Here is a 24,388-nt window from a genome sequence, read left to right as displayed (position 1 = left end):
ACATCCTATCAACAGTCCAATGTCTGCATCTATGTGTGGCAGCTCGATTCTCTGAAGGTGTGGCCACTGTTCCAAATCTTCCTGCATTGGAATGTTGTCTTTGGACACTGGAATGTCTTTGTGGGTGTAAATGTCAGGTAAGTCAACATAAATGTTCTCTTTCAAACCACACACCTCTAATCCTGAAAGATGGTAGCTTGACTCTAACTTTTCCTGACCCATAGTGCGAAGCAGAATTTGAGTTTTCTTGCCTTCAGTCTCAAGCTGTCTCATCAGCTTCTCGGAGCAGAATGTGGCTTGGCTTCCATTATCCATGAATGCATAGGTCTCAATTATCTTGTTGCTTTTCTTTAACTTGACACACACTGGCACAATTGACAGAACACGACTGTCCTCTCCGGCCCCGGTGGCTCCACAAGTTCCACCTGAAATGTGTGTTGTTTCATTAGTCGTAGTACTTTCAGTGGTGCTTTTCTGTCTGCTTTCAAATGCTTCCTTATCTTCCCTTGTGAAATGAAGCATGCTTGGATGTCTCTTAGAGCAGTGCTCACATGTAGCTCTTTTCTTACAGTCTTTACTCAAATGTCCTGGTGTCAAACATGCAAAGCATAGACCCTGTACTTTGAGAAACTGTATTCTTTCCTTGTAAGGCTGGTTTCTGATTTTGTGGCATTCTGCCAAGACATGTTGTTTTTCACAGTATACACATGGCTTGTAGAAGGCATTACTGGTGTAACATGAGAAATCTTTACTGTTTTCAGATGAACTTTCATTTGATGCTGGTGCTACACTTGTGGCAAATGCAGTCCCCTTTGGCCTAGGTGCTTGATTCATTCTCACATTTGCATAAGGTTTTCCCTTATCTTCAGCACTCTTTATGTCCCCAAACACAGGATCTGCAGCTATTTTAGCTTGCCTGTTTATGAATCTGATCAAATCTGGAAACTTTGCTCTTTTTCCACTTTTCTCTTGAATGTCGAAGGCAGAAACTCTCCACATTTCTCTCATTTTGTATGGTAGCTTAGAGACAATGACTCTGATGTTAGTAGGATTCTCCATGTCTTGAAGCTGGTCAATGTCTTTCATTGCATTGTTACAACCTGTGAGAAACAGGGAGTAACTATGAAGAGCCTTAGCGTCATCTGGTTTAATTTGCGGCCAGTTGAGGGCCCTGTTTATGTATGCAGATGCAATTTTCAGTTCGTTACCATAGTGATATGTCAGCAATTTCCTTGCCTCGATGTAGCCTTGATGAGGACTCATGTGCTGACAACTTCTGACCAAGTCTCTGGGTTCACCTCTGGTAAACTGTTCAAGGTAATATAACCTGTCACCATCACTATCAGCTTTGTCATGAATAGTATGGTCAAAAGCCCTTAAGAATGATCTAAACTCAAGTGGATCACCACTGAAAACAGGAACATCTCTTTGGGGCAGATGTGACAGTCTCTGTTGTTTGACTAACATCTCAGTGATGTCATTTTGTTTCAACATCACTTCACATAGGTTGATTGCATTTCCATTGTAATCATTTTGCTGTATGTCATCTTCTTGTTTCACTTGATAGTCATTTGCATTTGACTGCTCGTTATGTTCATAACGTATTTCTGGCTCTTGGCTGCTTAGCTGCTGATTGACCACTAAGCTTGCATCGCGGTGATCAATTACATCACTGTTACAGCTCTCATACTCACAATTTTCCAACGCCTTTATTTTGGCTGTAGAGGCAGCAATAGCTGTGTCGATATCAAGCTGTTCCCTTTTTGCCTTTAACTTGCATTCTTCATGTTCCATTTTTGCCTTTAACTTGCATTCTTCATGTTCCATTTTTGCCTTTAACTTGCATTCTTCATGTTCCATTTTTGCCTTTAACTTGCATTCTTCGATGTCTAATGCTTGTCTCTGTTTCAGGGATGCTGCATGTGCAAGTAAAGCGGCGCGTTCTGCTTCTTCCTTGTGTCGTATAGATGATATGGTGGAGACTCTAGATGATTTTGATGAGCTGCTGGTAACTGTGCTTCGTGCAACATATGAACCAGATTTCTTTTTTGCTGGTGTATCAGTTACAGATACACTATCATCTGGATTCACATCTTCTTGATGTTGCTCCCTCGTTGTAGAAATCCATTTTTCAACTTCATTCCTGAAATTACTGAATTGTTCCTCTTTTGGCTTGTACCAAAACCTTTGGTCAGCATCCTTTTCTTCTTCAGGTAACAGCAACAGTACATCCTCATTTGCATCAATAAACTCCTTTAGTAGTTTTGAGCATTCATACAAATGTTCATCAACAATTTCTGGACTCTCATTATCTTTCATTAGTCCATTAATCTTATTTGTTTTTGATGTTAACTGTGACAGTTTAGATCTCCTTGCATTTATATGCCTGGTCAGTCGATCTTCCAAACCTCTTTCGGTGTATTTTGGTGCCCTCTTGTGGCCAGACCTGCCGCTGCAGCTCTGGGCTCTCGACGTCGAATTCTGTCTGTCGTCGTCCGCCATCTTAGCTTTTTACACAACTTCTAGTTCAACAAGTGTTCATGAGAAATGGTCCATGACACAAAGCACAGCAGGCTTTCTTCACAAATGTCATCTTCTTAAGACCAAAACGTCCTTGCTGTCTCATTTTCTTTAGAAGCTGGGTATCTTGTATTTATTCATTTTCGGGACATTTCTGCAGCATATCTTTGTCCATGCTGTCTTCAGATAGTTTCATTATGTCTTCTTATAACTTTGGGCACTTATCTGAAACCGTAGTTTATTCCTTCTGTTCAGTTCTTTTGTCGTCATGGCGACGCAGCAGTAGGCCTGCTCCTCGTGAGCGGGTTGTTTTACTTAATGTAGTGGCTATCTTTAGTCTTCATACTTCTATCTTCATCTTAACTTACTTTCTTTCGTTAACCACACTTCAAGGACGACATCACAATGTTTTACGCGTTGAGTCGGCCCGGTAGCAACGCCAACGGCAACGCCAACGGCAACGGTAAAACAACCGTGTTGCTCCGCCGGTAACTCATTTATTCACAACTGAACCGTTTCACAATAAAAGTCATTTCACAATAAAAGTTCACTTCCTGTCCCTAAATTACATGTGTACGGAAGCCTCACAGGACTAAACTCAAAGTCACAGTGGTAAACATACAGGAAGGAATCACCATATATAGTCATAATATACTCTTACATTTAACTGAAATATATTTCTGACTGAACTTCAGCAAATAATATTATCAACACAATAAACATAAGCTTGGCACTAGTAAATGGCGCTTACATTTAGTTAGAAGAGTCCAGTCATTTTAGCAATAACAACCCATGTTTTCTGTCATGTCCTTCCATGCCAGCAGAAGCCAGAAGCCTGGATGAGAGAAGAACACTGAGATTAAGGATTAAGTTCTTGGTGGTTCCAGTTCTGAAGGCCCGATAGGTGAAGAGGCCAGAACAGCATTTTACCCAGATGTTGAAAAGGTGTAAATGTTTAATGTAATCTCTACACCTCCCATGTGTAACTACTAGAGTTTTGCACAAACCCAAAACGAGACCCAAACCCGACCCAGACCCACTCGGTACCGCTGAATTTTGGGCCTGAACCCAATCCTAGACAGAGGCTGCATTTAAATGTTTTATTCTTCAAAGACAAATTGCTTTGTGGTACACCACAAATATAGATTATTTTAATGAACATTTTATATATGTTATATGTTATTCCTATATTTCACTATTTCATGTCTTAGATTATCATTGTTTTACTTGTGTAGTTTTCTTTTTATACATATTTAATGAGCATTGTGGGAGGGAGCCTGAGATCTAAGATTTTCATTGCTGTTGGGATTTGTCACTCAAAATGATGTCTGAGCCATTGAACTCAGTTTCCCAGAATCCTTGAGCCCTGAACTCAGCCAATGGACTCAACACAAGTACACAGCTAAGCACAGGACTGTTTAACTTTGCCATTGTACATGTATTGATGTGATTAATGTATTCACTGAGCTTTATTGTTGTGATATCATCTTAGTCAGGATTTCATGTAGCTGGTTTCAGCACAGTTGATGAATTAGTTATGCTTCACCCAAACACAGAGTCTCACATGTACACTAACAGCCTCTCTAACTCAGTGCATTATCCTACACATATTACCATCATGTATACTCTGAACTGGCTTTAAACAGAGCGAGCTTCAAAGTTCACGCTCACATGTTGCTTTGTTCTGATCTGATCTGAATTTGACATTCATTTTATTGATATTAATAATTAGCTTTAATATTTGCTAATAACCAGACCTGCTCCTACCTGCGTCCCCAACATAATGGTGCCCCGTGTGAGGTGTATTCTTTTTGGCAAATATTCATATTTGTGCAATATTAATTTTCAGCAGAGTTTTTTGGTCAAAAGCAAACATTATACAGTAGATTCTCTCAAACAAAGCAATTTGAGAGATTTGGGTTAGTTATTGATAACTACCACTTTAAATGTCCAGCTCCAAGAGCAGAAGACCACCAAGACTAGCTGATGGCTCCTTCTTCTCATTTGAGAAAGGGGTGCAGCGTTTAGTTGGCGGCAAAACAGCTTTCTCCTCCCACCTAACAAAGTATAATGGTTCTTTCAGTTAAACTTCTTTTACAGGATTAATACTAGTTCATTTGTTTCACTTGATGAATTCTTCCATATTTGAAATCTGGACTTCATCTGCTACAAATAGACATCAGACACTCAGGATATAAACCACTGAATACAACTCCATCAATTGAGTTAAACGAATTAACCAATTACACAACACAGATGTACCTTGTTACTGAAACATGTAGGTATACAAACACTACACAGACAGGCGTATACATGTTGATATATAAGTGTGCTCATTACACAGGAAATGAAGGGATAAGATATCAAACAGTCACACAATGTGGGTGAGAGCAATCGCAAAGGAGGAGGGGTTGTTCTCATGAAGCAGACATGCGGTGTCCATGAGATCACAGTTACCAACATAACATGAAACTTGTAAACAGAGTCGATTATCATGAACTTAACTCTACATGTTCTAAACCAGTGGTTCTCAAACTGTGGTACGCGTACCGGCTCTCTTCATCGTCATCATATGAACATGCACAATGAACACATCGCAAAAGGCTGTCTGAAACGCCATGAATAAGAACAATCCTTATAATTAGGGATGATTAACGTAACTAGGTATTAAACTGGCCGCCGGGCTAAAGCTGCATCATCTCCTCTGCTGCGCTGTCGGAGCTCTCCGCTCACATCAACAGACAGTCAGTCAGTCTGTGAACAGATGATCCTGTCCCCTGTCCTCTGTCCTCTGTCCTCCTGTCCTCCTATCCACATGTATCCTGTCCTCTGTCCCCCTGTCCTCCGTCCTACTGTCTCCTGTCCTCCTCCCTCTGTCCTCCTGTCCTTCTGTCCTCCTCTCCCTGTCCTCCTGTCCTCCTGACCTTCTGTCCTCCTCTCTCTGTCCTCCTGTCTTCCTATCGTCCTGTCTTCTGTCCTCCTGTCCTCTGTCCTCCTGTCTTCCTGTCCTCCTGTCCTTTGTCCTCCTGTCCTCTGTCCTCCTGTCCTCCATCCTCCTGTCCTCTGTCCCCTGTCCTCCTGTCTTCCTGTCCTCTGTCCTCCTGTCTTCCTGTCCTCTGTCCTCCTGTCCTCTGTCCTCCTGTCTTCCTGTCCTCTGTCCTCCTGTCCTCTGTCCTCCTGTCTTCCTGTCCTCTGTCTTCTGTCCTCCTGTCCTTTGTCCTCCTACTCTGTCCTCCTGTCTTCCTATCGTCCTGTCTTCTGTCCTCCTGTCCTCTGTCCTCCTGTCTTCCTGTCCTCCTGTCCTTTGTCCTCCTGTCCTCTGTCCTCCTGTCCTCCTGTCCCCTGTCCTCCTGTCTTCCTGTCCTCTGTCCTCCTGTCTTCCTGTCCTCTGTCCTCCTGTCCTCTGTCCGCCTGTCCTCCGTCCTCCTGTCCTCTGTCCCCTGTCTTCCTGTCCTCTGTCCTCCTGTCCTTTGTCCTCCTGTCCTCTGTCCTCCTGTCTTCTGTCCTCCTGTCCTCTGTCCTCCTGTCTTCCTGTCCTCTGTCCTCCTGTCTTCCTGTCCTCTGTCCTCCTGTCCTCTGTCCTCCTGTCTTCCTGTCCTCTGTCCTCCTGTCCTCTGTCCTCCTGTCTTCCTGTCCTCTGTCTTCTGTCCTCCTGTCCTTTGTCCTCCTACTCTGTCCTCCTGTCTTCCTATCGTCCTGTCTTCTGTCCTCCTGTCCTCTGTCCTCCTGTCTTCCTGTCCTCCTGTCCTTTGTCCTCCTGTCCTCTGTCCTCCTGTCCTCTGTCCTCCTGTCCCCTGTCCTCCTGTCTTCCTGTCCTCTGTCCTCCTGTCTTCCTGTCCTCTGTCCTCCTGTCCTCTGTCCGCCTGTCCTCCGTCCTCCTGTCCTCTGTCCCCTGTCTTCCTGTCCTCTGTCCTCCTGTCCTTTGTCCTCCTGTCCTCTGTCCTCCTGTCTTCTGTCCTCCTGTCCTCTTGTCCTCTGTCTTCCTGTCCTCTGTCCTCCTGTCCTTTGTCCTCCTGCCCTCTGTCCTCCTGTCCTCTGTCTTTGTCCTCCTGTCCTCCGTCCTCCTGTCTTCCTGTCCTCTGTCCTCCTGTCCTTTGTCCTCCTGTCCTGCTGTCCTCCTCTCCTCCTTTTCTCATTTCCTCATGTCCTCCTGTCCTCCTGTCCTTTGTCTTCCTGTCCTGTGTCCTCCTGTCCTCTGTCCTCTGCTCTGTCCTCCTGTCCTCCTATCCTCCTGTCCTCTGTCATCCTGTCCTCTGTCCTCCTGTCCTCTATCCTCTGTTTTACTCCCGTCCTCTGTCCTCCTGTCCTCCTGTCCTCCTGTCTTCCTGTCCTCTGTCCTCCTGTCCTCTGTCCTCCTGTCTTCCTGTCCTCTGTCTTCTGTCCTCCTGTCCTTTGTCCTCCTACTCTGTCCTCCTGTCCTCCTATCGTCCTGTCTACTGTCCGCCTGTCCTCCTGTCCTCTGTCCGCCTGTCCTCCGTCCTCCTGTCCTCTGTCCCCTGTCTTCCTGTCCTCTGTCCTCCTGTCCTCCTGTCCTTTGTCCTCCTGTCCTCTGTCTTCCTGTCCTCTGTCCCCTGTCCTCTGTCCTCTGTCCTCTGTCCCCTGTCCTTTGTTCTCCTGCCCTCTGTCCTCCTGTCCTCCTGTCCCCTGTCCTCTGTCCTCTGTCCCCTGTCCTTTGTTCTCCTGCCCTCTGTCCTCCTGTCTTCCTGTCCTCTGTCCTCTGTCCTCCTGTCCTTTGTCCTCCTGCCCTCTGTCCTCCTGTCCTCTGTTTTTGTCCTCCTGTCCTCTGTCATCCTGTCCTCTGTCCTCCTGTCCTCTATCCTCTGTCCTACTCCCGTCCTCCTGTCCTCCTGTCCTCCTGTCCTTTGTCTTCCTGTCCTGTGTCCTCTGTCCTCCTGTCCTCTGTCCTCTGCTCTGTCCTCCTGTCCTCCTATCCTCCTGTCCTCTGTCATCCTGTCCTCTGTCCTCCTGTCCTCTATCCTCTGTCCTACTCCCGTCCTCTGTCCTCCTGTCCTCTGTCCTCTGCTGCAGTAACATTAGGAATGATAGAGTGAAGAGGAGCTGTTTGCTTTCAGCTGATGAGTACAGGAGGACAGAGGACAGGAGGACAGGAGGACAGAGGACAGGGGACAGGAGGACAGGAGGACAGGAGGACAGAGGACAGAGGACAGGAGGACAGAGGACAGAGGACAGGAGGACAGAGGACAGGGGACAGGAGGACAGGAGGACAGAGGACAGGAGGACAGAGGACAGAGGACAGGAGGACAGAGGACAGAGGACAGGAGGAAGGACTGATACTGACTGATGTCTGTGTTCTTCAGTCTTTATAAACTTCACTCAGGAATATGATTTATGTTCTTAACATGTTAGATTGTTTCCAGTGAGATATGAAGGAGTTGATATGGGGACTGTTGTAAACATTACTGTTGCTGCTCTACAAACAACATTGAGCCTAAATACAGTAGATGTTTATGTATAGCTAATATGCACACTTCAATATTTGTTTATTTATCACAAGTCATATCGTCATCACAATATTGAACCGTGTTATTGCACATGGCAGATGTTCCTCATCTGGTGCAGGCCTAGTGTGAGAGGCTGCCTCTTGTGTAGTAGGAGAGTTGTGTGGAAGAGTTTCAGAGCCAGTTCTAGTGCTACCTCTTTCACACAAGTCAACAATAAGTCATATTCTTATGAGGAATAAATGTGCCTCCTGTGTGAACTGTGCATTGCTGAATAGTGTAGGCCCACGCTGCTGTATTTTAACATCGGTCATAATGTGGGACTTGGAGACACAAATATTCTCTGAGGTGGTACTTGGTGAAAAACAGTTTGAGAGCCACTGTTCTAATCATATCACCAAAATGAATGTACATTTGAAGTTGCATTAAGTGTCACTTTCATTGGACTTTTACTTTTACAATAGTTTAATAGTGTCATAGTTTTACTATTAATAGTTAATAGTTTCACATTAGAAACATTTGTTGAGTTCTTCTTTGAGACTTTGGAACTTGTTGAAGATATGAATGAACAGTGGAGAAAAAGGATGATGCTTCAGGAGCAGTTTGAGAAGTTTCTATATATGATTTGATTGTTTTCACTGTAAATATGCTAACATGGATTTCATATCTATTGTAACTGAATGGAATGAAGTTAAATACAGCTGCACATGCACCATTAATGAAACAAGTACTGTAGCTTTCAAGTCAGGAGGCGTGAGGAGTGAGACATGTTTGATATTTAAAGATAAGGAGGAGTTTCAGTCATGTGACTGTTGATCAGAACAGATGATGGAACATTGATATGTGATATTAATAAATGCTGCTAAGGTCCTAAATATCTGTTGGTGCAAACATTTTCCTCTGTTTGTTAGAAAGTCTAAAGTCGAGCAAATTGAAAATGTACTAATGTACTGTGGAGCCTGGACCTGATTATAAAATGCAGTCTAAAACCAGTGTAAAAACACTAAATCACACTTTTAAATGGGGTGAAGTTAGAATTTGAATATTTTCCCCTTCAGGCTTCCTAAATGGTAGAAACACGTCACACTTTTGCTGGAACACAGTCCAGTTCCAGAAAGTAAATGTTACTGCGGTACCTGACATTTAACTGATGTTAAAAACATCACCAGGGTGCAGGATGTCAGTATATGATTAGCACTTGCAGCTTCCTGTTAGCAAATCCTGGAAACTGACGTTAAGAGAGATACTGCACGAAGCCTGATTAGAAGATGAAGAGGAAACTGCACATGTGACCAAAGAGCAGAGCTGATAAGTCTTAACTCTTAAGTTTCCAGAAGCCTCAGTTTGAGTCCAGGACGACCCTTCACACTCTGAAGATGAAGCTTACTGAGGCTGACGTTCTTCACTTACTCAAAATCAAAGAAGTTGATGTTAGCCAGGCTTAATGCTCTTATGTCACTGGTCATATTATGAACTGTAAGTTTCAGATGTCTTGGAGGTCAACTCATAAAGCATAAGGCCTCATGTGTTGCAGTGCATGCATGGCAGACGTTGAAAGAGAACAGAAACATGCTGTGATGATTTCATGACAGCTATTAATGGTTTAATTGACAGTTACACTAACACATGGAAGAGCAATCAGAGAATAAAGGAACGGAGAGGAAACAACGAACCTATCTCTGATAATGCAACAATTGCAAATGAATTCAATGTTTTTTTTGTAGAGTCAGTACAGGAACTTGCAGAGAATATTTGAACCAGTAGAACCGACACCCAACATGGTGGACCAGAACACTAGAAATCTATTCTTTACATCAAAGAGGTCTAAGTAAGCAAAATGATGAGTCACTTCAGCAACTCAAAGGCCAAAGACATCAAACTTGATTCTGCACTGATAAAGAAATACAGAACCCAACTACTTGAGCCAATAACAAATCAGTTACTGCATCAGCAACAATTTGGATTCAGACCCAAACAGTCTACTGAGACTGCCATCTAATTGAAAATAAATAAATAAAGGCTATAAAGGATAAAGGCCATGCTGTGGGAGCAGTTTGTTCAATACAGTTAATCAGTGAGTTGATATCCAAACTTCCCAAATTTCAATTATCTAACTATGCCTCACAATCGTTTGACACGTACCTCAGGGGAAGAGAACAATATGTGAGAGTCAGTGGGGAAATGTACTGTAATCAATGTTACTCACTTCACCTGTCAGTGTTCATAATGTTATGTCTGATCAGTGTATATCTACATACTGTATATAGGCCTGTCTGTTGTAATGTCTGTATACCTATATGTTATGATAACAAGGTTGATCTATGTTGTTTAATTGGAATTCATTTTAATTCAATTGATCAGGTTTTATTCAGTGGTTTATATCATATCGGTGTTTGGTACCGTTCTGCAGCGGATGTAGTCCAGATGTCAAATAGGGAAGAATTAATTATGTGACGCGAATTAGTAAAAAAGAAATTTAAATACAGAATCTAAACTTTAAGTTCAGATGGAATTTAGCTGACGGAATATTTTTTCTTTTCCCTGATAAAAGGATTTTATTGGGGGGGATTTTTTCCTTATCCGATGAGAGGGCTGCACCGTAAAAGACAGAGGGTGTCGTATCCTGTACAGATTGTAAAGCCCCCTGAGGCCAATTTGTGATTTGTGATTTTGGGCCATACAAATAAAATTGACTTGACTTGATGGAAGTGATCAGCTGGACACACCAGTGACACCAGACCCTGAACAGAGACCCATAAAACTACAAGCAACATTGAGATTATGCTCTTCTACACTTGATGACTCTCCACTTCTGGCTGTGTCCCCACCTCAACCGCAAGAAAGAATCCGACCTGGGACACTAGGGACTGTCCGTCCGTCCTGAGGACCGGAGGCCCAACGCCTCACGACATGCCTCTTCAACAGGTTCCAACTACGGCTAAAAGAACTCTGAATTCTGCATGCCAGATCATCTCTCTCACTACTGCTCTGGTCTTGATTGCTGACCCGTCAGCTGCTCTGAAAAGAGACTTCAACAAGGAAAGACTTTAAATAGAGGACATTCTGAACTGGCAATGATGCCAGGACGGCTACAAGCTACGAGAAGGGGGTTTGGAGAAATGGCACAGAGACCCGCTACACCAGAGAGAGAGATGGAGATGGAAAAAAAAGATTCATGCCGAGTCGCACCGAGGGAACGTGTCAGCCGACCATATCCAAAGGTGCCCTAAGACGCCAAAGACAGCCACTGATGGAGAGAAACGAGTCACGCCGAGTTCGGCACGGGGGATCCAACAGATCCAAAGGCTGAGGTCCAGACAGAACCTGGTACCACTCCTGGTAACCAGCACAACCTCCTATCTGCACATCGCAAAACATCGGAAGGTGATATAAATACATCTTAAATAAGGTTTGTTTAAGAAATTGATAGTTGATATTAGATGCAAGAATAATGAAGAAATCCATCAATAAGCTCTAAACCTAAATGAAACTGCTTCACAATCTTCCCTGGTGCTTCTTTAACTCTCAACTGCTGAACGGTGCATTAATACCTAAACTAACTTTAATTAATAGGCAAACGTCAAATTCAATCAGAGAGATATCAGTCACTGAATTGACCTGGTGACATTTAATTTGTTTCTATCCATAAATGTTCATCATTGTATTCACTGTATTCCTTCAATTATCCTTTATTCATTCTATTTCTTTGTCCTTTTGTTTGATCATTTATTCAGTTATTCTGTCATTTAGTCATGTAGTTAGTCAAATAAACATTTCATTTTATAAAGAACTTGGTTACTTGATTTGTGTGTGTATATAGAACAACTCCAATCACTGTTCCCTATGCCCAGGAACTCCATAGCAACCCTGAGATTAGAGAATCAACTGATTAATATCAGATATTGAAATATTCCTTGTTTTTACTAAATTGGGTGACACCTGGTAGAACTCTGATATTAAAACTAATTGTGTGTGATATCTGAAGCTGAGTGTCATCACTCTCCTTCACATTTTACAACAATTCATGGTTTTGTGATTTTTTATTTTTGGATATTAAAGAAACATATGTTGACATTAATTAATGATTGATTATTAATCTGCTCCGTACAATAACGCTTCAACAGCATCACTGTGTTAGTTTTTAAACCTGACCTCGAACCACTCATGGTGTTGCTCAACACATGAATTCAGATAAACATCTCTCTGATAAACATCACTCAGCACATCTTCGTGTAAAGTTTTACCATTAAGTATTAATATTATGTTTTATTTGAATTTATATATTTCACCAAATAGATGCCTCAAAATAAGATATCTCATGTCCTGAGAGAAAACAGCCCAAATTACACTGAAAATTAAATAGTTATAAAAACAAAAACAAAAAAAAACAGCAGAACTGCCTCAGGGGGCTGGGCCTGACTCTTGGTCTGATAAAGAGACAGAGACAGCAGATGAAGAAGACACAGTGACAGGCACATTGAGTGGACATGGATCACAGAGTGCTGATTGTGCTGCTCTGGACCTCAGGTAGGACTCTGATTTCATGATGGACGTTTGAAACTCTTAATAAGTGAGGCAGAGAGCTGAGAGAAGCTGTGTGCTTTCAGGATGTTTCTATACTTGGTTAGAGGCAGAGACCAAATAGCATGTGTTCACTCAGGTCTGAAACTCACGTTGTCTCTGATCCAGCGTGCTGGGTGTGGTGGTACTGATGTCTCTGAGTGGGTCATATTCTGAAGAACCTCTGGACAGGATGCACAGACCGACGGTCCCTATAATATTAATAATACAGGAGAAACATACTGTATTATAATCAGATCTAGAATCAGAACACAATGTACGTTACTATATGATATGATCAATTAAACACTTTACTGAATCATAAGGTATAAATACAATACAGATGACAGAAACATCAACTAATTAAATTAATATTTAAAAATTATTTTTGTTCTTCTTATTATATCACATTACATGTTATATGTGTAAAGCAGGCTGTTAAATTCACTATAAAATCAATAACCTCTACTATTTATATTCTCAGTCCCTGTATGGATATTATTTGATATTATAGGAATATTGGGGCTTGAAATGATAAATCAGGATGAGCCAACACACGGCACGGCGTTGGGGAGGAGGGTGAGAACGAGGGTGCTGTAATTTATCAATACAATGTTCACCTACTTTTTGTAAAATAATCAGTGAACCGTTCGTTTTTTTTAAATTTGTGAACAAATATAATTAATGAAACATTATTTAAAAGTTTTCTGAATCTGCTCTTTTGATTTACAGAATATGATTTTACAGGGCAAATACTTCCAGAAGAATTAAATGTTCAGATGAAGGCTGTGAAATGTGTAAATAATAAAATAATAATTTAACTAGAACAAGTTTTCTCTTTAAGCTTTTTGGGCGTTATCATGAAGGTCAAACATTATGTTATATTACATAGTTTTAGATCAAAAACCTTTATTGTTTTCTTAATTCTTAATCTCCATTAACAGAAAACATTGTGGACTTCACTAATGTCTAAACCATGGCTACGTCCCTGTATGGAATAGTTATGGCTCGGTTAGACATTGTTTTCACTAACTTTCAGCTTACTATGACCTTAATCAGAACTGAATGCCAATCACAATGTCACTGTGCTGTGTGGACATATTTATGTACCCAGAACTTTGGTATAAACACAGACACACACAAACAATAGTCTGGTATCACCCTCTGGTGGCTACAGCTAGAAATACAAGGAGGCCAAGATGTCTGGTTACTTGCTGTTAACAAAGTAAAAGCCCAAAACAATTACACAGTAATTCATTATTGTTGTTAACAACAACATATTTCACTATTTGTTACAGTATTAGTACTATTTTACTTTAAAATTCAATAAACAAATTAAACCGTAAAGCATTTATTTTCTTTTGACCCTGTTAAGATCTTCTGAAATATTTGAGAAGGAATTTCAAAATAAAATATATTTGATTACAATTATATTAGAATATATCTATTAATAAACAGTCGTTTAGGGGAATAAAGGTGGAACTCTCATTTAATTTAACTATATTATTAGTTACAGTTGATTTACAGAATAGCTGGCTGAACAACTGTTGTGTTTGATTTAAGTCTATACACTATATGTATATGTATATATATATACACACATATGTATATATGTGTGTATATATATATACATATGTGTATATATATATACACATATGTATATATGTGTGTATATATATACATACGTAAATATATACACACACACATATATACTACTTAATTACACGGTTTATTAATTCATTAATTAGTCTAATAATTAATGATTAGTCAAATTAATTATTTAATTAATAAGCTGTCTAAATAGGTCTATAAGCATAAATATTAAAGTAATTCAAGTAAGCACTAGGAGGAGGAAAGGGAACGTGATTTTTTTCACAGATTATCTGTCTCTCTACTGTCAGGATATTGAGAAAAGTTTTTTATCATATTTGCTCAAAGTTGCTGACTGCAGCTTTTCAGGAGTAACATTAAGAAGTAATCCACTCTAAATGATTCTCCAATTGAAGAGATTGGGGACAAAATCCACAGAGCTCCAATGCAACCTGACCTGATCCTGATAGGGCCCTGCAGGGAAGACCAACAAAACTACATTTGGCAAATCTGTGACAAATATTTAGAAATCTGTGAGGGGATGCTTCTACTGCAACCTTTCTGCCTGACCTGTCCAGAGCAGGACAACTCATTATCACCCTTTGCATTATCTCTTTTAGGATTCTCCCCAGGTCTCCAGACAGAAGAACATGATGCTTTCAAAGGTAAACAGAATACAAATATACAAAAGAAGAATTACACAAGAGATTATTTTACTAATTACTCTCTTACCTGTGTTCAGTGATTGATGATATCCGGTTGGTGGGAGGATCCAGCCGCTGTTCTGGTGAACTACAGGGGAAGATCCAGGGAGTTTGGAGAGGAGTGGAACACTATGACTGGAACCCTAAGTCAGCAGACAGGGTTTGTAGACTTCTGGACTGTGGTTCTGTGGTTCGGACTTCTTCAACAACACGTCCATCTTCACCTACATTGATGACCACAACTAAAGCTTCACCTTCTGGGGGATTCTCACGTCCCCTTAGTGGGCATAGAACTCCTATGAAAAAAAGGTCCCTAGATCCAACCATTTTGAAGATCACCTGCTCAGGTAACAACATCAGGAGCCAAAACACAAAAACACAAATGCAAAGAAAGCTCATCAGTGGGCTTGTTGCTGGAGGCTCATGGCTTCAAACCTTCCATACTGATATTCCTCTTACAGCAGCCACCAGTAGGGGACTGTCACTGAACTGACCTTCTTCCACTAGTGGAGCTGGGTGGGACACCATGACTCTTACAGATGGTGCACACTTTTGGACAGTCTCTCGGTCCTCCAAGGCATTCCTGGTGTTGCACCTGGTTGTGCACACAAGAAATAGCAGAAGTGGTGGCATAAGGAAACTTAAGAAATCGAGCTAAAGAGAGAAGTTTTAGGTCTTGCCCTCTTTCTCTCCTCTATACACCTGGCCAATCGCTGCTTGAAATGAGCATGCTTGTGGGATTGTCTGTTTTGAATAATTACAAAAATTGTAGGACGTATGCCCCACATTCTGACGTTGGAAAAGTGTGGAGTGAGGGGGTCTCAGACACAGTTCAAGCTCTCCGTTTGAGGTATACTAAGACTATCTTTAGAGTTGATAGAACAGGTGTCAATGGGTAAAAGGACAAAGTCTCAAAAACTGGGAAAGGAAATGTCAAATGCAGGAAAAGGAACAGTGCTCAGAAACATGTAGTGACAAACAAGGACTGAATGATCCTTAATGAACCAACACCTCTCATAATCTCAACAAAAACTATCCTCACCAAATGGGCACACACAGTAGGACTACTGCATTGATTGTAATGTGTCAGTGTATTCTTTGCTATGCCCTCTCTAACTATGAAGCAAGGACTCTCTGTCTGTCTGTGTTATTTGTATATCTCGAGAACAACTCATCTGATCTACTTCACACTTGGTGGTTGTATTGCTGGGGACCCAAAGGAGTGCCTTTTCAAATTTGGTGTAATTTGACACACGACACATTCAATATTAATAAACTTTGAATAAACAAACACACAGGCTTCAGGGCTCTGCAGATTGAGACGAGCATGCAGCTGAATCTGCAACGCAGCCAGTAACAATTCTCTGTCAGGTAAATGCAGTACTACAATGTTTTCCTCTGAAGTGGAAGACTTAGGTGTGTAACGCAACTATGTGATGGCAGGTGTTTTACTCAGGACCCAAAGAAGCTCAGAGTCGAGTGTGAAGTTTGGATGAGCGGTTCTCGAGAAAGCTGCAAGCAGCAACACCACAGACCAAACATTCAGCCCGTTCTAAAGGACATGTTTTGAACGGGTGCTGCACTAGTACTTCATCTCTCTGTCTGCATGGTTTTCTTTCTCTCTCTTCTTCTCCAGACTCTGTCAGGCTGGTGAATGGGAAGAGTCTGTGTTCAGGCAGACTGGAGGTGAAGTCCAACCAGTCCAACCAGTCGTGGTCCTCAGTGTGTGAAGATGACTTTGACCTGCAGGATGCTGAGGTGGTCTGTAGGGAGCTTGGCTGTGGAGCTCCTTCAGTCCTCCAGGGGGCGCTCTATGGAGACGTGGAGGCTCCAGTGTGGACCAAAGAGTTCCAGTGTGGAGGCAATGAGTCTGCTCTCCTGGATTGTGACAGCTCAGCGTTTTCCAGAAACACCTGCTCAGCTGTTGGACTCACCTGCTCAGGTAGAAGAGGAGCTGTAGCTTTGATTTGATTTGGGTTTCTATTTATATATATAAAATGTCACTTCATCTGTTCTCACCAATTACTCCTGTCTGCTCAGAGCTCCTTATTGTCCGGCTGGTAGGAGGATCCAGTCGCTGTGCTGGTGAACTGGAGATGAAACAACAGGGAGAGTGGAGACCAGTGGATGACCGAATGTCTGGCTGGAATCTAAAGACAGCAGATGAAATCTGTAGAAAACTGGACTGTGGCTCTGCTGTTTCAACAGGGGGGAGAGAGAGTGACCGTTACAAACGTATATGGTGGATTAGATCAACTTGTCTTCAGTCCAAGTCTGCAGTTAGGGAGTGTATATTGACAAACTCTGACACTTCCTCTTCCAACCTGGAGATCAACTGTTCAGGTAACAGCAGCAAATCCATCAGCTATAACTGTAATCTCTACAGTCTTTTCACTTACATTTATATAACAGATGTTTTTGTCCAAAGCAACGTACAAACAAGGTATCATCCAAGCCACCGTAGATCAAGGAGAAGTCATCAAGAAGAAGTGCTCAGTTTGACTTTCCACCTGACACAAGTGTCACGTTGTTGTAGGAGCATGCAGCAAAGCAGAAGTGCATAAGAAATGAAAAGGCAGCATTGAGTTAGAGATCTTATTCAGCCACCAAGGGAGAACACAGCAGAACAGTCTGGATTGAGATGTTCTGCCTTGCAGTGCCGGTGGGACTAGTTGTTGTTCACTGGCTGATTGTAGAGAATGAGAAGGTCAAAAACCTGAATAAGAGAGTTCAAGTTGTAATTATCTCTGTCGCTGTCTTTCTTCAGAATCCGTCAGGCTGGTGAATGGGAAGAGTCTGTGTTCAGGCAGACTGGAGGTGAAGTCCAACCAGTCCAGCCAGTCGTGGTCCTCAGTGTGTGAAGATGACTTTGACCTGCAGGATGCTGAGGTGGTCTGTAGGGAGCTTGGCTGTAGGGCTCCTTCAGTCCTCCAGGGGGCGCTCTATGGAGACGTGGAGGCTCCAGTGTGGACCAAAGAGTTCCAGTGTGGAGGCCATGAGTCTGCTCTCCTGGATTGTGACAGCTCAGACTCAGATAGAAACACCTGCTCACCTGGCAAAGCTGCTGGACTCACCTGCTCAGGTAGAATCTCTATTCTGATGCAAGTTACTTTACTTCTTTTACTAATTACTCTCTTGTCTCTGTTCAGAGCCTGATGACGTCCGGTTGGTTGGAGGAGCCAGCCGCTGTGTCGGTAGACTTGAGATGAAACACAAGGGAGAATGGAGACCAGTGGCTGATGACTTCTTTAAGTGGGACCTGATGTCTGCAGCTGTTGTGTGCAAACAGCTGGACTGTGGTTCTGTTCTTTCAACAGGAAGAAGAAATGATTCGGACCAACGACATGCATGGAGGATCAGTTCTTCCTGTCGCCAGTCTGAGTCTTCAATCAGGGAATGTGTATCAATATGGCCTGGTCCTTCCAGTAAGAGTCTGGAGGTCACCTGCTCAGGTAACACTATAAATGGCAGTAACTTTAACAGGAATCCTTATAATCTCTTTCCTGTCTGTTCATTGGACTTGTAAAGAAATAGCTGTCATTTTGAGGAAAGAGAAAATTAGGTAATCTTTTAGTTCCAAGCATATGTTGTCACGGCAGTACTGGTGAAAGGATTTGTTGTCGTGAGTTGAGGCCTGAACCAACACGGAAACAGTCCTGTTTTAAACAATGCAGGGAGCTGGGTTGGTGAGGTGTGTAGCTTCAGGCACTGATGAGACATGAAATACAATCTAAGAAGTCCCATTTTGTTGTGATGATCACAGGGAACACAGTAGACATGTGGTGTTGATGTTACGGGGTAATCCAACAGGAATGAGCTCTTGTACATATTTGATTGGACCCTGCAGTGTTTTGCCGGCAAAGATCGATTCAGGTTCTACTTTTTTGCCGGATGACCCTGCAGTTTTTTTGCCGAAGTCCTCTGTGTTGGCACCCTGGCTGCACCACCGGACTGGCCTCATTCTAATGAATGAGGAAGCTGTGTTTTGTTCAGGCAGAGATAAATTATATCTGAAACCGGCAGAAACCTTATAGATACACCAGCTACTAACAGACAGACAGCTACCTCCAGTTCTGAAAGGTGAAGCCAATGTGGAAGTACCTTAATTTTACATTCTTTCTGTTGGCCAGCAGGGGGCGACTCCTCTGGTTGCTAAAAGAAGTCTGATTGTATAGAAGTCTATGAGAAAATGAGTCTACTTCTCACTTGATTTATTAATAAACATTGTAAACATGAGTTTATGGTCTCAATCACTAGTTTCAAGTCTTCTTCAATACAGCATGATGTTCATTTAGTAAATTATGGTCCCATTTAGAGTCAAACAGACCATAAAGCAGGGGATGCTTTAGGGCGTGGCTACCTTGTGATTGACAGGTCGCTAGCATGGCATTGTCCGGTCTGAGAGTTGTTCGTCACATCATGAAAGTTGATTGCAACATTTCGGTACCCTAAAAATGTCTTATTCAGTATTTGGTTGTACTTCGCTCCGCCCTCTCGTGTCACTTCTGGTTCTGAAAAAAACAATATAGTGACGGCCAAAATGCCGAACTTCAGGCTTCAAAACCGTAGTCCATAAACCAATGGGTGACGTCACGATGGCTACGTCCAGGTCTTATATAGTCTATGCTAACAGTTGACAGTTGTATTCAGTTCATATCGGTGAGCATACTGTACAAACAGGAACTGATTCTCCCCTCTAGTGTCTGCACCCTGAAAGGCTCATTTTAGACGTTTGGCAACAGCATATGAGTGGGTAGTATGTTGGTACTTATTATTTCATTCATTGATTTAAAACTTTACTGATGTACTTCAGTGATTTTGTGCTGTTGAGAGCCTGGTTAGAGGTTTCTCTGACTTTCTTATTTCTCTCTCTCCAGACTCTGTCAGGCTGGTGAATGGGAAGAGTCTGTGTTCAGGCAGACTGGAGGTGACGTCCAACCAGTCCAACCAGTCGTGGTCCTCAGTGTGTGAAGATGACTTTGACCTGCAGGATGCTGAGGTGGTCTGTAGGGAGCTTGGCTGTGGGGCTCCTTCAGTCCTCCAGGGGGCGCTCTATGGAGACGTGGAGGCTCCAGTGTGGACCAAAGAGTTCCAGTGTGGAGGCCATGAGTCTGCTCTCCTGGACTGTGACAGCTCAGACTCAGATAGAAACACCTGCTCACCTGGCAAAGCTGTTGGACTCACCTGCTCAGGTAGAAGAGGAGCTGTAGCTTTGATTTTATTAATGCTAATAACTTTATTTATTTTATTAATTATTCTCCTGTCTCTGTTCAGAGCCTGATGATATCAGGTTGTTAGGAGGATCCAGTCGCTGTGATGGTACGCTAGAGATGAAACAACATGGAGAGTGGAGACCAGTGTTTGATAAAGTCTTTGAATGGGACCAGAAGTCTGCAGCCCCAGTGTGTAATCGACTGGACTGTGGTTCTGCTGTTTCAGCAAAAATAAGGGACATTTCTTCATGGAAGTCTGTGTGGTGGATCCAGCCTTCTTGTGTTGAGTCTCATTTGATGCTACGGGAGTGTTTAGAGCTACCTAGTGACAAGGGAAGCTCCTTCAGCCTGGAGGTGATCTGCTCAGGTAACCCTGAACAGTGACAGTCACATCCTTAACTTTTTCAATGAGCAGTTGCTCACTAAGTCCTCCATATTAAATATGAATCCAAGAGTCCTCCATTTCCCATGGCTCCTGCTAATAAACAAATCCTGTCATCTTACTGGGCTCAGTTTTCATCACTTTGACAAAACAAATAAAGATGATTCATGTTTCATCTTCCACTGTGTTAACAGATATTCTGGCTCAGCCAAACATCTCCTTCGCTACCTTCATTGACGGGGTTTCTGAGGCCAATCAGCAGGGGATTCAGGTGCTCATGGGCTCCAGCTTCACCATCAGCTGCTCCATCCTGCCACAGTACCCAGGAGGCTCCTTCCAGCTTATTCTGACCACCTCAGCTACATCACAGAACCACACCCTGCCAGCTGTCAATCACTCTGCCCACTTCCTGTTCTCTGCTGCAGAGCCCGCCCAGCGAGGGGAGTACCGCTGTGTTTATCACCTCTATGTTTTCTCCTATAACTTCTCATCTGAGAGCCAGCCGCTCCATCTCACTGTCTCAGGTAACTTCATAGACAATCTGAGTCAAACAGGGAAATGTGACACTGACAACGCACGCAGGCTTTAAAGTATTATTCATCTGAATCAGATAAAACGTCATGAGGTGCCAACTGTTTACATGCATGAGACAGCAATGTCTTCATGTTTATTGCTGCTGTTCAGAATAATTCATTTAGTTCATTATTTTATTATGTGTTTATTTGATCACCTGACAATCTGAATCAGCCAGTTTATACAATTATTTGACTGCATGAAAACACATTTAGTGTTAATGAGATAAAGAAAAGTCACTTCCATCCAGAAAAGCTGCAGTCTGCAGATTTGTGATTTTTGTTCATGACTATAGAGTGGATCAGTTTACCCAGGACTCTTTAAATACCATGCACACAGTAGAAGACAGAGGATAAGAAGTGCAGCTTTGTGAGGAATTCAGCCACTAAAAGTCAGAAAAAACAAGTTTCATAGCATAAAAGCTTTTTTATTAGCTTGTTGAACGAGCCACCAAACAAACATCCACGGGGGGAAAGTGCTCTGCTAACGCCAGTTTGCAGGCTAGATGACTAATCAGCTGCTCAGCTGCAGCACATTAAACAGCATGTTAACATACCTGCAGATATCTCTTTGGTCACTTTAGATGCTGGTGTGCTCCTTTACTCTTACTGGCTTGTGAGCTACAGCACAAGTTGATGTTTGTCTCTGGTTCTCCTGCCGGAGCTCAGCCTGCCAGCTGCTGCCAATCAAACACTGACACGCCCCTCCAGGTGCTGAGAGGAAGTATGCACAGGGTGTGATCCACACACTGCAAACACTGCAGCAATAAGTCAGAATACAACCACAAAGACAATGAGGACTTGTGATTTGTGGACATGTGTCCTCTCAGCTGAAAGTAACAATCATACATTAAAAAAAATACAAGATGTAAAAGCTGAAAATAGTTTGAATGAAGCAACTTTAGCTTCAGAGGAAAGTGCTGCACACATGTTCCTGTATGAACTGATGTAATCATGATTGTGAATCTGTTCCAGCCTCTGTAACAGATCTGATCATCAGACTGGTTGTCCTCCTGGTGCTGATGGTGCTGATGGTGGGGTCCAATGCTGCCGTGTATTGCTACTGCAAGGTACTTTACACATCAATGTTAGGACTGTAGGGATGTAATATCCAACATTCAGTGTTTGGTGTACTTTGGGATCACAGCTTGGTATGTGTTTGGTACTGAGGGGAAAACAAAAGCTACATGCTACGTATCAAACTCAACACTTCCTACACTATTCTGTGACTTGAAGACATTTTCTGTCATGTCTCTCTAGGCCCCCAGAGGACAGAAACCAAGACGAGAGGACAACATGGAGCTGGATCACCTCGGTGGTGCTGGTGACCTGCTGGGTGAAGAGGCAGGAGCTCAGGGGACAGAGTAGGATCATCCAGATGGACGGCTCAGCTCTCACACAACAGTCACATCAGAGCAGCGTTCTGTAATTGATTCTAAACATGATGCAGTGAGGACAATGGGACATTTTGTTGTATTCTATATAATCTGCTGAGTGAACTGTTGCAGCATCATATAATCTGCAGAGCCAGGCAAAGAAAAACTGTGTTCCTCATCCTCTATAAGAGTGATGAATACAACAGTTAAGAGACGAGGGCTAGGGTAAAGTGTTAGCATGCCTTATTCATGATTAACAAGTACTGTCACAGTACATAAAGTGATGTTTTTCATTATTATATTCTTTGCATGATGAAAACAAGATGACGTTCTATCAGTTAAGAAAGCTAATGATAAGTATATTGTTGTTAATGTGTTGAAGGAAGCTCATTACATTAACCATGAGGAAGACTTTGATGCTTCTGTCTGTGGTTTCTGTCTTTTGCTTAAAATAACTGTCAGATATCATTTTAATACTACTGAGTTTTCAGAGAAATCTATGAAGAATTTAAGAGCTAAAATAATCGACTTAATGTGTAAATAGTTAGGAGTCGATGGCTTTGAAGCCACTAAAACCAAATTACAAACATAATGTGTTGTTAATGTTTCTGAACTGTTAAATAATGAGCTTTTTAAAATGCATCACAATAAATGAAGCTTGCATCGACTGAGTGGAACTAGATTGATTCTTTTCTCTTCGGCCACCTCTTGGTTACTGAAAGTCTGCTGACAAGAAAATCACTCATTGTTGGCAGGATGTTGTAATATATAACAATTAAAATATGATGCATTATTATTAATAACTCAACTTTTCAACATTATTTTAGAATTGTCGGCCGAGTTTTTGACCGCAATGATCATGAAATAATTATGCCCACTGTTTTGTAGTGGTCAAAGTTAGAGACTACAAATCATCTATATATATACCATGTAGGCCTATTATTATCATCATATAGAGAAAGAAAAAAAGGTCTCCAATATTCAATAAATGAAGTGGGAGGATAGGGAAAGCATTTTTCTTTTATTTGTTATATTTATGTATTATCTATTTTTATCTGTTATAATAAATAATAATTATAATTATCATTATCATATGTATTGAATTGGCAGTTGACACTAGTGCAACACCACATCAAGTACATCCTAACAGTGTTGTTTTTAATCAGCATAATCATTATTATTATCAAGATGCATCAATCATTTTTTATTGTGACTTTTACAATTAACATCAGTAAAAAAAAAAAAAAAAGAAAAGAAGAAGTTGTTTTTAAAAGTGTTTTCTGGTCTGGAGATCATGTCTGACTTGATATTTGTATTTGTTAAATAAAAAAAAAAAATTCAAATAAATAATCCTGAAATAATCATGGTTATTGTTCTGTAGTTGTCACAGTGAGAGGCCTATTAGGAAAAAAGGTTCTCATGTTATATCCATGCAGTTTAATATTAAATAAATAAATAAAGTGGGGGGATAAGAAAACATGTCTTTTATTCATAATGTTTATGTATGCATTATCTATTTTAATGTATTATTATTATTATTATTATTATTATAAGTGTGCCCTTTGAAGTGGCCCGTCTTCCCAGGACAACACCTCCAACAGCAGATCCTGTATGAGAGCTGAGACCAGGACCATAAAACCTGGGACCTCAATTTATCTCAATGTACCAATCTTTCATTTGGATTAAATTAGTGCGGTAGTATTTGACATTGAAGATAATAAATGATAACATCTATGTTATTAATATTTTCTGATGCACAGCAGGCCTTTATTTCTAATTACAGTCAATTATGTAACAATATAATCTAAACTCAAAGGTCCACTTGCTAGCTCTATCGGTCAACAAGCACAAAGATGAAGACCTTGAGATGTGGTTGAAAGCTCCAAAAGCTGAAAGTAATTTAAGATTATATTATTTTATTATTATATCATCATATTGTTATGTAATATTATATTAGGTTAAAATGAAGGTCAAGAATAAACTCCCATGCACAAACACGAAATGTACATTTT

At 41.7% G+C, this 24,388-nt stretch overlaps 1 protein-coding gene and 1 long non-coding RNA gene across 3 annotated transcripts; one reads left to right on the top strand and one right to left on the bottom strand.

The window, feature by feature from the left end:
* Positions 1-12,070: 12,070 nt before the first annotated feature.
* LOC141771081 (uncharacterized) lies at positions 12,071-21,712 on the bottom strand. Its single transcript, XR_012594660.1, has 4 exons — positions 21,558-21,712; positions 14,862-15,057; positions 12,653-12,751; positions 12,071-12,406 (listed from the first exon to the last, which is right to left on the bottom strand). It is a non-coding gene; the product is annotated as an uncharacterized LOC141771081 (long non-coding RNA).
* Positions 12,438-23,044, top strand: LOC141771080 (scavenger receptor cysteine-rich type 1 protein M130-like). 2 transcript variants are annotated; one of them, XM_074640999.1, is made up of 13 exons: positions 12,438-12,506; positions 14,750-14,794; positions 14,872-15,180; positions 16,470-16,775; positions 16,874-17,176; positions 17,601-17,915; positions 17,983-18,285; positions 19,711-20,025; positions 20,108-20,152; positions 20,273-20,413; positions 20,623-20,952; positions 21,976-22,070; positions 22,261-23,044. In XM_074640999.1, the coding sequence occupies exons 1-13, from the start codon at positions 12,467-12,469 to the stop codon at positions 22,366-22,368; spliced, it is 2,655 nt and encodes an 884-aa protein (XP_074497100.1). In that variant the 5' UTR covers positions 12,438-12,466; the 3' UTR covers positions 22,369-23,044. The 2 variants fall into 2 exon arrangements, with proteins under 2 accessions (XP_074497100.1, XP_074497099.1); XM_074640998.1 differs by having other exon boundaries at positions 20,108-20,413.
* Positions 23,045-24,388: the final 1,344 nt, after the last annotated feature.

This window comes from Sebastes fasciatus, chromosome 7 (genome assembly GCF_043250625.1).
Source record: "Sebastes fasciatus isolate fSebFas1 chromosome 7, fSebFas1.pri, whole genome shotgun sequence".
NCBI classification, from domain to species: Eukaryota; Metazoa; Chordata; class Actinopteri; order Perciformes; family Sebastidae; genus Sebastes; species Sebastes fasciatus.
This window is presented reverse-complemented; position numbering and strand designations above follow the sequence as displayed.

Excerpts from the sequence above, each read along its gene's own strand:
- LOC141771080 (XM_074640998.1), top strand. The coding sequence starts at position 12,467 with ATGGATCACAGAGTGCTGATTGTGCTGCTCTGGACCTCAG. Across the intron at positions 20,026-20,107 it reads TGTTGGACTCACCTGCTCAG|AGCCTGATGATATCAGGTTG; the intron begins GTAGAAGAGGAG and ends GTCTCTGTTCAG. Across the intron at positions 20,414-20,622 it reads CCTGGAGGTGATCTGCTCAG|ATATTCTGGCTCAGCCAAAC; the intron begins GTAACCCTGAAC and ends CTGTGTTAACAG.